The sequence below is a fragment of the Hemiscyllium ocellatum genome, chromosome 1 (assembly GCF_020745735.1).
Source record: "Hemiscyllium ocellatum isolate sHemOce1 chromosome 1, sHemOce1.pat.X.cur, whole genome shotgun sequence".
Taxonomy (NCBI): Eukaryota; Metazoa; Chordata; class Chondrichthyes; order Orectolobiformes; family Hemiscylliidae; genus Hemiscyllium; species Hemiscyllium ocellatum.
The window spans coordinates 126781506-126797533 of NC_083401.1; the positions used below are offsets into that span (position 1 = coordinate 126781506).

The 16028-nt window shown below is 40.1% G+C and overlaps 1 protein-coding gene across 2 annotated transcripts in view; it reads left to right on the forward strand.

The window, feature by feature from the left end:
- The window catches only part of LOC132819912 (cytokine-dependent hematopoietic cell linker), a 159078-nt gene extending 143976 nt beyond the window's left edge, over positions 1–15102 (forward strand). For both annotated transcript variants that reach the window (XM_060831881.1, XM_060831890.1), the window contains exons 18-19: positions 79–234; positions 14913–15102. In XM_060831881.1, the coding sequence (XP_060687864.1) occupies positions 79–234; positions 14913–15041 (285 nt within the window). In that variant the 3' untranslated portion in view covers positions 15042–15102. The remainder of the gene's footprint in view (positions 1–78; positions 235–14912) is intronic.
- The last annotated feature ends 926 nt before the right edge of the window (positions 15103–16028 follow it).

Consider the following 16028-nt stretch of genomic DNA (forward strand, 5'->3'; position numbering starts at 1 on the left):
CTATATAGTTTGTCATAGGCGTAGAGATTTGCATGCTTTATTTCTGATTCAGTGACCGTTTGTTTTCTCTTCACTTAGAATGGCACTTTCCTGGTGAGAGATAGTTCTAAAGGATACCCTGATAAGCCATACGTGTTGGTGGTATATTACAGATTTAAAGTTTACAGCATTCAGATACGATATCTAGAGGACACTAATCAGTATGCTTTGGGCAGTGGGCTCAGAGGACATGACGTAAGTTGTATACTATTTCATTGCTCCAGACTTACGTAGAATATAAACAAAACAATTTTTCTGCCTTTGGTGGACAAAATTAATATTTTTGTGAGTTTTTTAAGTTATAAATTAAACACACCTTGCAAATTAAGATAAACGTTAATTTTACATTCAAAGTTTGGGAGAAGATTTGTATCTCGGGTGCTCGTTGTTATGGTTCTGTTCGCCGAGCTGGGAATTTGTGTTGCAGACGTTTCGTCCCCTGTCTAGGTGACATCCTCAGTGCTTGGGAGCCTCCTGTGAAGCACTTCTGTGATCTTTCCTCCGGCATTTGTAGTGGTTTGAATTTGCCGCTTCCGGTTGTCAGTTCCAGCTGTCCGCTGCAGTGGTCAGTATATTGAGTCCACGTGCTTATTGACTGAATCTGTGGATGAGTGCCATATCTCTAGGAATTCCCTGGCTGTTCTCTGTTTGGCTCGTCCTATAATAGTAGTGTTGCCCCAGTCGAACCCATGTTGCTTGTCATCTTCGTGTGTGTAAGTTTATATTCAGGTGCACACTCCCATCTGAAACATAATGCTGAAATATCTACATTTTGATTTGATTTGTGAGATAGCATGGATCTCAGATGGGCAATATCAAGGAAAATTACTTTCATAAAGGACTTAAGTTTGTAATTATGTAAAGAGCTAAAGCATTTTGTTCCAATTATTTCTTGAATAATTAATTTCTTTAGAGGATATTTTCTTCAGTCAATAATTGGGCAACAATTAAAAAATTGAGTAGACGAAAGCAAAACACTTAGGTGATGCTAGCCCATTAAATGCCAACTGCACGCATGACAAGGAAGAAATGGGTCTTCCCTGAGGTCAAGCTCCTAGAGTTAAAAACACAGGGTGCTGCTTTCCAATCAGTTCTTCTGCGTCCGAAAGATGTTTGATAAGGTACCACACACAAAGAAGATAACAGCCCATGATGTTGGAGATAATATATTGTCATGAATAGAGGATTGGCGAACTAATAGAAGGTAGAAAGTTGGATTGAAGCGATCTTTTTCACGATGGAAACCTGTAAGTGGTGGAGTGCCACAGGGATCAGTGTTGGGGCCACAATTATTTACAATATATATTAATGACTTGGATGAGGAAAGTGAATTTTGTTACAAAGTCAAAAGAGTGTATAGTCACTTTAAGAGAGAGGGGGCTTTTCTGAGCTAAGAGATTGTGACAGTACGTGTGTCTGTGACTAGCTGACAAGTGCACAGAGCGCTGCAAATTGATAATATATAACCATTAGCTTGGGGGTTGTGTTTTGATGGTAAGGCAACTGGATTTGAATTTAACCAATTAATTTAATTTTGGAGATGGTCCACTATTCAAAGGGACCTGTTTGAGGGACCCAGCATGAACAAGGGTGGAGCTACTGACAGACATTCCCATCCCCTCTTTGTCCCCATATTTAAGCTTCACAGCTTCACAGGAGGCTCCAATAGCACTGATGATGTTCCCTAGCCAGGGAACGAAACGTTTGCAGCAAAAACTTCCAGCTCGGCGAACAGAACCACAATAATTTGGAATCTCCAGGATACCAAAAACCAATTGAATTCGAATTTGACAACATCAAATCAATGAGAGGGTATGAGTCTTGGTAAAAGGGAGGGCATTTTGAAAATTAGTCCGAGCTAACTGCCTATTGAACATCGAATAGAGGAAGGCACCCTCTGTTAAAGGCACCAAAGAATTTCATACAAAGCCTCTGGCAGTGAAACAAAAAACATAGAAGATGGCCCAGGGAGAAAACAGCAGATTTGGAAGACCAGAAGGAAAACAGCATAAGAGACAGTGTGAACTTTGATTTAATTTAGTTAATTTAGTGTTTAGTAATTAAGTAATTGGAGTAGCATTTTAAGAGAGATGGGGGTCAGAGAGTGATTAGTTAAGAGAAAGGGGTTTGTTAATCGGTTTTTGTTCAGTGTTCACTGTTATAATTAGGAAAATAAATTGAATATTTTTCTTTAAACAGTGGAAATATTTCACTCACTCACACTTGTAGCAGATTATAAGGCGAGGTGAGCTTTTCTGGTGCTGGTTTTAATTAGCAGAGGGGTTTGACCGCCACATCATCATATTGTATTTTCGCCAAATTTGTGGATGTCACAAAAAACAAGGCAAGTGGTAAGGGTGACACAAAGAGTCAGCAGAGGAACATAGACAGATTAAGTGAGAGGGAGAAATTTTGACAGTGGAATATAATGTGTACAAGTATGAGATTATACAAGTCGGCAGGAAGAGTAGATAAGTTGAATATTATTTACTTGGAGAAAGATTGCAGGAGGCTGCAGAACGCGGTGATCTGGGATTTTTTGTGCATGAATCATGGAAAGCTTGCTTTCAAGTTCAGTGGATAATAGGCAAGGCAGATAGTCTGTAGGCCTTTATTTCAAAGAAAATGGAGTATAAGAACAGGGAGGTTTTGCTAAAACTATACAAGGCACGAGTTAGGCCACACCCTTGGAATACTGTGAATAGTTTTGGTCCCATATCGAAGGAAAGATAAACTTACATTAGAAGCAGCCCAAAGAATTGTTGTAAATTGTTTCTGGGTATGGAGGGATTTTCTTATGAGGAGTGGTTAAATAGATTTGGCTTGTTTAGAAAAATGAGAGGAGACTTTGTTGAAACTTATAATATTATTTTGGAATTTGACAGGGCAGATGCAGAGAGGTTGTTTCCCCTTGTGGGAGAATCTTGAACCAGAGAACATAATTTCAGAATATGGGGTAATCCATTTAACACAGAGATTAGAAGAAAATGTTTTCTTTAACTGTCATCTACCTGTGGAATTCTTTACCACAGAAGGCTATAGAAGCTAAATTATTAAGAATATGCAAGGCTGAGGGAGACAGATTTTTAATCAGTAAGGAATCAAGCATTATAAATCAGGAAAGATATGTTGAGGATTATCAGATCAGCAGTGATCTAATTGGATGGTGGAACACACTTGATGGATTAAATGCCTCTACACCTTATAGTCTTACGTTCAGCAGAGTCACAAGGGAGGCTGTGGCTGCTGCCAGAAATACAATTACTTGAGGCTTAGGATTATCATGGAGGTTCAGGCTAGGGAGCGGTTCACACGTTGAGGTATATGGAAGAGGAGACAACAATGCCTGTCAGCAGCTCCACCCTTGTTCACGCCGGGTCCATCAAACAGGTGCCTTTGAATAATAGACCATCTCTATCCTCACCTCCCCCACCAGAAACCCACCAGCAACCTCAACACATTTTGCTTTTCAGACTTCCTGCTGGCAAGTCCCCCACTGTCTGTTGTATTAATAATGGCAGTGGTGGAATGATGCATCTAAGTGCATATTTATTTCCAACATAAAAATCTTAATTTCAGGCAGGGGAGACCCTAACCCTAACCCTAACCCTAACCCTCCATGAGTTGAATCTAGGCAGAGAAGGAAAAGCATATTCCACTCCTATCACCCTTCCATCTCTAAACCTAACACAAGGAGGGCAGTAAATTCCACCTGAACTTATATTGTGTCAGATGACCAAACAATTGGTCAAAGAGGTGGAAACCTAGAACAGCAGCAGAGATGTGTAGAGAGGGACTCAGAGTTTGGAGGAAGCGCCGTCATGAATAGTGGAATAGTAATAATTGGGAATGTGCAAGAGGTCAGACGTTAGAAGCGTGCCGATATTTTGGAGGGTTGTGGGCTTGGAGGAGATTGCAGAGGGAGAAAGGCCATAGATGGAATTCAAAACAGGTATCAGGATTTTGAAACCAAGACGCAGCCTGATCAGGAACCAATTTAGGCCAGCAGTCACAGGTGTGATAGGAGAATAGAGCTTTCCGCAAAGTCAAGGCATGGCCATCAGAGTTTTGGCTGATCTTTAGTTTACAGTGAATAGAATCAAAGAGACCAGCGAAGTGTTCATTGGAATACTTGAGTCTAGCATTAATGAAGAAATGCATGAAGGTTTCAGGAACAAGTGAGTTGACACAACACTGAACAATTGTACAAAAGTGGAACTAGACAGTCTTAGACTTGGCAAGAATATGGGGATCGAAGTTCACTTCAGAATCAAATATGATGCCAACATTGCAAATGGACCGGCTTAATCTGAAACCATTGACATGGAAGCATGGAGTTGACCGGCAGGAAATGGAATTTGGAGCAGGGTCTTAAGATAATGGCTTCAGTCATCCCTATATTTAAGAGGACATTTCTGCTCAGCTACTATGGATGGCAGATAAACAGCTTCATCATTTACAAAAGGTGAAGGGGTCCAGAAATGTGGTGGGAAGGTAGTGCTGGATATCACTAGTATTTATGTGAAAATTAATGCCATGCCTTTGGACGATATTTCCAAGGTGCAGTATGTGGCTGAAAATTAAGAGGGAACCAGGAATTGACCTTTGGGAGATACCAGAGGAAATGGTGTGTGAGCAAACCAAAAAGTTTTGAATGCAATTCTCTGACTGCAGTTGGATAGATAAGGGGTTGGGAAGGATGAGGAAGACAGTTTATTTTTGTCACTGCGACAAAGAATGTCATTTGTGATTTTGATAAGAACCACTTTGGTATTATATAATTGTATGGATTCAAACAGAGAGCTTCGGAAAAGATGGAAATGGATCTAGGAAAGGAAAACACAATCAAGGCAATGCACAGAGTACACGGGGTTGGGGGTGGAGGGGGAAGGAATTTCCTTCAAAATTCCCAAATCACCCAGGGAAACTGACTGATCAGGTGACCAATCAAAGAAACATCACCTCCAAAATCCAATGGGTGGAAATAGTGAGGAGCTGCTCCTCAAATCAATGGACTCTTTCTCTTTCCATGTTATAAGCTGAGCTTATCAGAACTAAATGTGGAAGAGAAGCAACTTGTGAATGAAGCAACCAGGTGAGTGCCAACAGTCAACAAAACCCAAGATAGTGGAGGGTAGAATGGGAAGCAAGAGTCCTGAGCAAGGAATGAGGCCAGAGAGTGAACATGGGAGCCACAGCCCGGGAATGAGGCTGCAGAGTGAGGCCACCAAGGCTCAGGTATGTGGCCAGGGACTATGGCTGAGGAGCTGGAGGGAAAGAGAAGCTGCAAAATGGGCAGAAGGAAGTTGCAAAGCGGCAAGAGAATCTTCAAAAGTTGGGTAAGGGTTTAAGAATGGGGACATGCAAATCTGAAAAGTAGGGGCAGGGGCAGCAAAAGGGAGTTAGGAATTGCAAAGGGAGACAGGGGCACCAAAATCTTGGAGGGGTGGGTGGGGGGGGAGGCATCACAAACGTGGGGAGAGGAGCTGCAAGGGGAAGTGCGGGACTAAAAATATGCTAAAGGGGCTGAAAGGGAAAAAGGTAATAGGAAAGGGAAGAAAATTAAACTTTAAACTTTATAATAAAGGAATACTCGGCTAAAGTGGTACGGGAAAACTGAGGAAACAAGTTTCTTGAAAGTTAGTGTGGAGTTTATAGATGAAAATTGCAGGAGTTCAGTAGCTACTTGTTATGATATCTTCTTAGTTATTCATTTTTGTGCACTTGAAAGGTTATGCTATGTGGATTTCTTTTTACGTACAAATTGATGAAAAGACAGTGGATTTGTTTTTAAACAAAGCATTTCTTGAAGATTGCATGTTTTGTTCTAACTGCTTGCTGAGTGCAGGGCCTCTGCCTGGCTGTACACTGTCATCTTCCATCTTCCATTTTGGAAAATTTGCATTTGGTAGGCAGGCTGAGGAAGGAAATGAGCTTCCCAACCGAGCTCTTTGGACTCTGGAAAAACTCATATGGGTCCCGTGTCGCACTTAGAGTCATGGTCATATCCTAATCTTAATTGCCCTCTTGAAGAGGGTCTGGAAGAAGCTACCATAAAATGCTTGCTTGGCAACCTGTATTGGTAAACATCCCAGAGACACCTAACTATGTTTTGTGAGCTTCATCTACACAAGTCCAAGTGCCCGACTAGCATCCATCTGAACATTCAGATGATTGACCATATGTAAAATGATGATGTTTTTGCTGTGATTGTTGAAGTCATGGAACTAGAGAAAATCAGTACACTCCTCCCATCTTAATTTTACTATCATATGGAGTTAAATGTAGTGGATGCTATTGAACTGAATGCAATGTCAATCATTTAATTTAATATTAACAGTTTGCTTTCATAAAGATTTGCTTTGAGAGGAAGGTTTGGTGGGGATAAGATATAATAAGATAATAATAATAACAATGGAGTTAAGGACTCAATTTTTGAGGAGGTAGATGATGACAACAGTTTTAAAAGAGAGAGTGACACCATGTGAGAGAAGGAACCTTTTAAAATAGCTGAAAATGTGTTGCTGGTTAAAGCACAGCAGGTTAGGCAGCATCCAAGGAACAGGAAATTCGACGTTTCGGGCATAAGCCCTTCATCAGAATGAATCAGGCTTATGCCCGAAACGTCGAATTTCCTGTTCCTTGGATGCTGCCTAACCTGCTGTGCTTTAACCAGCAACACATTTTCAGCTGTGATCTCCAGCATCTGCAGACCTCATTTTTTACCCGAAACCTTTTAAAATATCCAGGGTGCTACTGCAGCAGAATACATAATGAAGGTAGCCTTAACAGATTAAAGTACCAATATAGAGAAACTGAATTCATATAGTTAATAGCTTGCAGTTGGCTCAAAATTCTTAATATAGCAGTTATACACGATAATTTAGCCTTGGGAGCCGAAATAGGTCATTCAGTTCTTCAAGTGTGCTTCACCACTCTCTAAGGTCATGGTTTGATCTGTTTGTATTCTGAATTCCAGATCCCCATCTGCCCCAAAAACCATTGGTTCTCTTGCCGGACAAGAATCTATTCATCTGTGCCTTAAAAATCTTATAATGCCCCAATCATCACTGTTTCTGAGGTGGAGTGTTCCAGTGTCTTGACCTTGTAGAGGTTTATAAAATCATGAACGGCACAGATAACGTGAATAGCAAGTGTCTTTTCCCCAGGGTGGGGGAGTTCAAAATTAGGCGGCACATTTTTAAGGTGAGAGGAAAAAGTTTTATAAAGGACATGAGGGGCAACTTTTTTACACAAGGAGTGATTCATATGTAGAATGAATTGCCAGAGGAAGTGGTGGATGAGTGTACAATTATAATGCTTAAAAGACATTTAGATAAGTACATGAATAGGAAAGGTTTCAAGGATATGAGACAAACACAGGCAAGTGAGACTAGTTTAGTATGGGTACATGATCAACGTGGTTTAGTTAGACTGAAGGGTCTGTTTCCATGCTGTATGACTCCATGAGTAATTTATAATTCCTCTTCCCAGGAGCAAATAGGGTGACACAGTGACTAGCACTGCTGCCTCACAGTGACAGAGACCTGGTTTGAATCCAGCCTTGGGCGACTGACTGTGTAGAGTTTGCAAATTCTTCTTGTGTCTGCTAGATTTCCTCCGGGTCCTCCCACAGTCCAAGTGACGTGCAGGTTAAGTGAACTGGCCATGCTAAATTGCCCGCACTGTTCAGAGATGTGTAGGTTAGGTGCATTAGTTGGGGTAAACGTAGAGTAATAGGGTGGGGGAATGAAACTGGGTGGGTTACTCTTCGGAGGGTCAGTTTGGACTTGTTGGACTGAATGGCCTGTTACCATACTGTCTGGATTCTTTGATGAAGTGATTTAAATCAATGTTCTGATTATATGAAAATAAAGTGGGGGCTCAAAGAGCATTTCATTCTTCATAAAACAAAGGGTCTGTTCACTACTCAGCTGGTTCAAAATTTGCCTCAATAGTTTAACAAAAAGAAGTAAATATGGGATTACATTTTTGTTGACAAGTCATTTGTATTGAGTATTTAATTATCAGGGCACCTATTTTTGTTCTCTAATTACACAGGGCCTGAATTTATCTTGAATCTCATTGCTATTGAGCAGAAATTCAACCACTGTCCTTAACAGGCATCAAATGAGATAGTCAGATCACAGATGACATTCCAATTGCCTTGAAGTCATTTTTAAAGACTCAACATCCACCTGCTGCTCATTTGAAACAAAACATTGAGAAACAAATAAAGATGTTGCTAAGGCAACAAGCTCTATGCGACAATACATCGAGTATCTGTGAGGACTCAGATTAATAAACTCTCCAGAGATTGAGATGCCAATGCAGCTGGAAATGTATTAGCAATGTTGTTTTATATAAAAACAAAATGCAACATGGCCATATGGCATGTGCATACAAGGTCACTACACTGAGCTATTTATAATTCTTTATCTTAACAAAAGAAATTTGCACTTTTAATATCTTCCAATGATTTCGACTCACATCCATTTATACTCCCTAAATAATACAACAAAATTCAGTTGTACGTTGAAATTAAAATATTTAAAGCTGAGTTTCAATTTGGATGCAATTAGAAATGTGGATTTTGAGAAGTGTCTTTTTAAATCCGAGAATCTTCTAAAGCATATTTGCATATTGGAAAATGTAAAATCTGCTGTGAACTAACACAACTGAACATATTTTTGAATTTTATTGCAAGCCTTTGTTTAACAAAATATTCCTTGGGCTCCTTAAGATTGGTAAGCACATTGATTAATACTGCTTAAAAATGGGTTATCATCAAAAAACATTCTCATTTTAAGGTCCAGACAACCACCTGTGAGTGACCAGATTTTAAGTGACATAAAACGACTTTATAATGCTACCTAGGTCCATTTACTAGTTCAGTTAGGATACAGTATGCAGTTTCTTAATTTACAAAGAAAGGTAAAAGGTATAGTTAGCACAGTCCTGAACTGAACCCCATAGGGCTGTTCTCTCATTACAGAGACAACTGATGATAGTTTAGCCTGAAGGTCATCATGCCTCAGATGAAGGGAAAGGCCGAGTCCTTCATGGTAGTCTCAGCTGTTGTAATTTGGAGGTGCCAGTGTTGGACTGGGGTGGACAAGGTTAAAAATCACTCAATAGCAGGTTATAGTCCAACAGGGTTATTTGGAAGCACTAGCTTTCAGAGCGACACTCCTTCATCAGGTGGTTATAGAGCAGGAGCATGGCACACAAAATTTATAGCAAAAAGTTACAGTATCGTGCAGCTGAAATATATTAAACAAACTTAGATCAAGTCTTTCATCTGTTAGAGTGGGTTTGCTAGTTTTGGTTCGTTAATATTTCAATCCCTATCTGACACAGACAGATTTTAAACTTTAGTACATTATCTGAATTGAGATGACACCTTTTATTAGAAAACCTGAAGTTATCTTGAGAATATGACTTAAAAGGAGTTCTGGGATATACATATTAACAAACCGATTTATTTTAAAAGATGAAAGACTTAATCTAAGTTTGTTCAATATATTTCAGCCGCACGACACTGTAACCTTTTGCTATAAATTCTGTGTCTTGTGGTCCTGCTCTACAACCACCTGATGAAGGTGCAATGCTTTGAAAGCTAGTACTTCCAAATAACCCTGTTGGACTATAACCTGGTGTTGTGTGATAGAAATTGAACCCATACTGTTGTCCTCACTCTGCATTGCAAAGCAGCTTCCCAGCCTACTGAACTGATCAATCCACGACTTACAAATTATATACAGAAAATTTAATGAGTAGTGTCCTTCCATTAGCAGTTCAATTTTAATTATGTTGCCAAAGGCCTGTATTTGAATGGAAATGTTTGAAGTTCACAATGAAGATTTATTTGATCTGGAGGTATGACTACTTTGTCGGGATGGAAAAGAACTTTGGACCAGGATGAAGGGACATAATTTGCACTTGAAATTCTACAATCTTTTGTGTTGGTGTAACCTATTTGGGACAAACTGCATCAGGAAAACCCCAAGCAGCTGAGTGAAAACTCCAGGCCAGTTTGATTTGATGTAATTACTTATATCATTCATTCCAAGTAACTTGGAAACTACAACTCACCAAGACTTTTGACTATTGTAACACCACTATTCAAGAAAGAGAGGAGAGAAAATGCAGGGAGCAGGATTAGGTGGAGGGACAGGTAGTGTTGAAGAAGCAGGGAGACTGCAGAAGGACTTAGACAGGATATGAGAGTGAGCAGAAAAGTGGCAGACGGAATGTAATGTGGGAAAGTATGAGGTTATGCAATTTGATAGGAAGAATAGAGGTGTAGACTATTTTCTGAATGGGGAAAGGCTTGGGAAATCTGAAGCCCAAAGGGACTTGGGCTTCCTAAATCACTATACTAGATTATAGTCCAACAGGTTTATTTGGAATCACTAGCTTTTAAAGTGCTGCTTTGTCAGGTCCTAAATCAGAGTTCTCTAAAGGTTAACATGAAGGTTCAGTTGGCAATTAGGAAGGTACATGCAATGTTAACATTCATCTCAAGAGGGCTAGAATAGAAGAGCAGAAATGTAGTTCTGAGGCTGTTTAGGACTCTGGTCAGACCGGATTTGGAATATGGTGAGCAGGTGTGAAGCCTTGAGGGGGCCCAGAAGAGGTTTACAAGAAGGATCCCAGGGCTTGTCAAATTAGAAGCAGTTGAGGACTGCATAATGTAGTTTAGAAGGATAAGGGGGTAGGGGGTTCTGATTGAAACTTTCACAATACTGAGAGGTCAGGACACTGTAGATGTGAAGAATTTGTTTCCACTGTTAGAGAGATTAGGACCAAAAGGTAGAGCCTCGGAGTGAAGAGGTGACCCTTTAAAACTAAGATGAAGAGGCATTTCTTCAGCTGGGGGGGTGGGGGGGTGGCCCTACAGCAAAGAGCAATGGAGGCCAGGTCCTGAGTGTATTTAAGACAGAGATAGATAGGTTCTTGGTACAAAATGGAAATGTAATTATTAGGTGAACTGGAAATCTCATTGACAAACATATTAGCATTTTGACAAATTAACAAGGAGGGCAAATAAAAGGAAGCCACTAAGTATAGTATACTTGGATTTCCAAATGAAAAATAAAAGCTGAAAGATTTGGAAGTAATGTCTTAGCATGGATAAAAGATTATTAAAATAGCTTGGAAACGAAGAGTAGGGATAAACAGTGCATTTTCAAATTGGCAGATTGTAGCTAGCCAAGTGCTACAAGGAGCATTGTGGAGGCCTCCGCTATTAATGAGCTAGATGAGGAGACAGGGAATAAAGTATCTAAGTTTGATGATACAAAGCCAAGTATGAATGCATAATGGATGCAATAAGTTTGCAAAGAGATAAATAAGTATATACCTATCAGGCAGGAAGGTAGTTGGCGAGAGAGGGAGCTATGGTTTACTAAAGAAGTTGAAGCTCTTGTCAGGAGGAAGAAGAAAGCTTATGTCAGGATGAGGTGTGAAGGCTCAGTTAGGGGGATTGAGAGTTATTCACTCGCCAGAAAAGATCTAAAGAGAGCCAGGAGGGACATGAGAAGGATGGCGAATAGGATCAAGGAAAACCCGAAGGCCTTCTACAGCTATATCACTAGAGTAAGAATAGGGCCAATCAAAGTTGTGTGTGGAATCTGAGGGCTTGGTGGAAATGCTTAATGAATACTTTTTGCCAGTATTCACATTGGAAGAGGGCAATGTTAGCGAGAATACGGAGATATACGCTACAAGATTAGATGGAATTGAGGTTGACAAAGAGAAGGTTGAGATTTTGGAGGATTTGAAAATAGATATGACCCCTGGGCCAGATGGGATTTATTCTCTGATTCTCTGGGAAGCCAGGAAGGAGACTGAAGAGCCTTACGCTTTGATCCTTATGTCATTATTATTGACAGGAGTAGTACCAGAATACTGGAGGAGAGTAAATGTTCCCTTGTTTAAGCAGGGGAGTTGAGACAACCCTGGTAATTATAGGCCAGTGAGTCTTACTTCAATTGTGGGTGAGGTGTTGGAAAAGGTTGTAAGACATAGGATTTATAATCATCTGGAAAGGAATAATTTGATTAGAGATAGTCAACAGTTTTGTGAAGGGTAGGTCATGCCTCACGAACCTTATTGAGTTCTTCGAGTGACAAAACAGGTGGATGAGGGTAAAGTGGTTGATGTGGTGGATATGGACTTCAGTAAGGCGTTTGATAAGGTTCCACACGGTGCACAAGTTACAGACTTTGGGGATTGAAGATGATTTAGCAGTTTGGATCAGAAATTGACGAGCTGAAAGAAGACAGAGAGTGGTGGTTGATGGAAAATGTTCATTTTGGAGCTCAGATACCAATGGTGTGCCACAACAATCTGGTTCGAGGCCACTGCTGTTTGACCTTTTTATAAAAGATCTGTATGTGGGTATAGAAGGATGGGTTAGTAAATTTGTGGATGACACTAAGTTAGGCAGAGTCGTGTATATTGCTGAAGAATGTTGTGGGTTACAAAGGGACATAGATATGATGCAGAGCTAGGCTGAGAAGTGGCAAATGGAGTTTAATGCAGAAATTTGTGAGGTAGTTCACTTCAGAAAAAATAATAGGAATGCAGAGTCCTGGGCTAATGGTAAAATTCTTGGCAGTGTAGATGAACAGAGAGATCTCGGTGTCCTGGTGCATAAATGCCTGAAAGTTGCCACCCAGATTGATAGGTTTGTTAAGAAGGCATATGGTGTGTTGGCATTTATTGGTAGGGGGATTGAGTTTCGGAGCCACAAGGTCATTCTTCAGCTGTACAAGACACTGGTAAGGCCATACCTGGAGTATTGCGTGCAGTTCTGGTCACCACATAACAGGAAGGATGTGGAAGCTTTGGAAAGAGTTCAGAGGAGATTTACTAGGATGTTGCCTGGTATGGAAGGGAAGGTCTTATGAGGAAAGGGTGAGGGAACTGAGGCTGTTTTCGTTGGAGAGAAGAAAGTTGAGAGGTGACTTAATTGAGATGTATAAAAATAATCAGAGAGTTAGATAGGGTGGACAGCGTGAGCCTTTTTCCTTGGATGGTGAAGACTAGCATAGCTTTAAATTGTGGGGTGATAGATATAGGACAGATATTACGGGTAGTTTCTTCACTCAGAGAGTCGTAAGGGTGTGGAACATCCTGCCTGCAAAATTTGTAGACTTACCGACATTAAGGGCACATAAATGGGCATTGGACATACATATGGATAACACTGGAACAGTGTATGTTAGATGGGTATCAGAATATGTTCACAGGTCAGTGCAACATCGAGGGCCGAACGGCCTGTACAATGCTGTAACGTTCTATGTTCTATTAAATATACATTAAGTGATTGGGAAATAAGGTAAGCGGTGGAATATTAAGTGGGGTTATTCATTTTCGAAGTAAAAATAGAGAAGTAGAATACTTTTATAAAAAGATATGAAATTTGTAAATGTTTCTCTGAAGAGGTATATGATTATATTGAAACAAGAAACAGAGACAGTTAGCATGCATATTCATTGTACGATTTGGGGAGCAAATGGCATATTGTACTGCAAACCCCTTGCAGTAAAGGCCACATTTATGGAGATCTTTTGGCAATTATAAAGGGTCTTGGTGAGACCACACCAGGTATACCATGTGCAGGTTTGCTCATTGACGAATGTATATATTGGCATTGGAGGCAGTACAGTGAATATTCACAAGATTGGCCTTTGGAATGAGAAAGTTGTCTTCAGAGAGATTAGGTCAATTGGGCCTGTACTCTAGCATTTGAAAAATGCATTGAACTCATTGAATCAAGATCCTTATGGGGCTAGACAGGGTTGACCGTAAAAGGTTGTTTCCATTGTAACTTGAAAACGGGGGGAAAAGTCTCAGGATAGAGGGGTGATCACCTAAGTTGGAGATGAAGAAAAAGTTCTTCATTCTTTGTGAATCTCTGACATTCTCTAGACGTGATGATAGTCAGCTGTGAGATCTGTTGAAGGTTGAGACAGACCGATATTTGGTGTCTTAGCCCACCCTTTTCATATGGACATGTATGGAGTTCCATATGTTTACGTGGCAACACATGAACTTCAGCTGTTTAAGGACATGGCTCACCAACACCTTTTCAGAAGAATATAGATATGTGCCTGCAATGCTCATAAAATAGAAGCAACTATTTTAAACAGAGTATTGTTATGATATTAAATCATTCTTTTTAATTAAGCCAAACTTGCACATAAGATAATTTGCTTGTTTTTAAATACATTTAAAATGGGCAGCATGGTGGCTCAGTGGTTAGCACTGCTGCCTCAGAGCGCCAACCACCCGGGTTCGATTCCTACATTGGGGTACTATCTGTGTGGAGTTTGCACATTCTCCCTTTGTCTGCGTGGGCTTCCGCCGGATGCTCCGGTTTCCTCCCACAGTCCAAAGATGTGCAATTCAGGTGAATTGGCCATGCTAAATTGTCGATAGTGTTAGGTCCATTAGTAATGGGTGAATATAGGGTTGGGAATGGGTCTGGGTGGGTTCCTCTTCGGAGGGTTGGTGTGGACTTGTCTAATCAGTAGTTCCCCCTCGTGTCTGCTGGGGTACGTTCTAAGACCTACTGCAAATAGTAGCACAACCATTCGTTTCAATGGGAAATTTACCTCATCAGCAGCCCCCTGGTTCTGGAATGTTCCATATAATATGTTCAGGCTGTGGGAAAATGTTGTATTCAGACCTGTGGATATGGTGGTCGCCCTGTAATATGTTTAGCAGATATGTTCCAGGTATTTACAATTTAAGGATGTTTTAGGAGAAATTGCAACTGAATCACACATATTAAGTTTCTCTAGTTGAAGTCCTCTAAAATGTTTTGTTGCTAAAAATATCTATTTTTCTCCACTACACAGATATTTGATTCAGTGCCTGAAATTATAAACATCCATAAAAATATTCCTTTGCGACTAATTGATCGAAGAGACCAATCAGGAAGCCAAATGGAACAATGTACCCTGACTTTTCCACTGATACTGCATTAACATATTGATAGCATCATATGTTAATGATTTTTATCCTTTATTATTAACATTGTATACCTAAAACTGCACTAATTTATTTCAATGTAAATATTTCTATGTACATACTTCAGTACATGTTCCTACTGTACTTTTCTAACAACCTTCAGATAACTTGTTCACAAAAGCAGTTCACTGTCATTTAAGATAATAATACAGGAAAATATATGTTAAATATTACTATAATATTTCCTTGGTAAATGTAGAACTATAGCTTTTAACCATATCACTAATACTATTTTAACTTGTAACAAATGAAGATTGTCACTTTTTTTGTACAGTTGTACATTTATCACTTTCGTAGGCAAAAGCGAAATACAGAAATTCAACTTTGTTTGATTAATTGTGGCTAATTTACCTGATTATTATGTATTACTGTATCCTGACTGGAATTAGCAGCTGTGTGTGTCTTGTAAGGAACTGTGCTGGGGTCTTATGGCTCAAATAACATGAGAGAAAGCCATGTACCAAAGTTTACCAAAGAAAGGTAAGTAATGTGGATGGCACAGTGGCTCAGTGGTTAGCACTGCCGCCTCATAGTACCAGGGAACTGGGTTCAAATCCAGCCTTGAGTAACTGTCTGTGTGGGGTATGCACATGCTTGCCACGTCTGTGTGTATCCTCAAGGTGATCCAGTTTCCTCCCACAGTGCGCACGTTTGGTGGATTGTTGAGAGTTGTGCATTCTAGGTGGGTTGGCCATTTTAAATGTGTGGCTATGGGCTATAGTTGTGGGAGTGGGGGGGGAGCAAATGGCCTCTATCTACACTGTAGAGTTTCGATGATATTACAAATCTATTCACAAATAAGAATAGTCAATTGGAAGCATCCTCTGGGTCCTATAGTTATATTTTTCAGGCCTTTAGTTGGACGCAGAGAGCTCAATTAAGCTATTTAAGAGCCCCAACTCTCAAATTGCAACACTCAATATGAACTAAATTAAGGAAGGCTT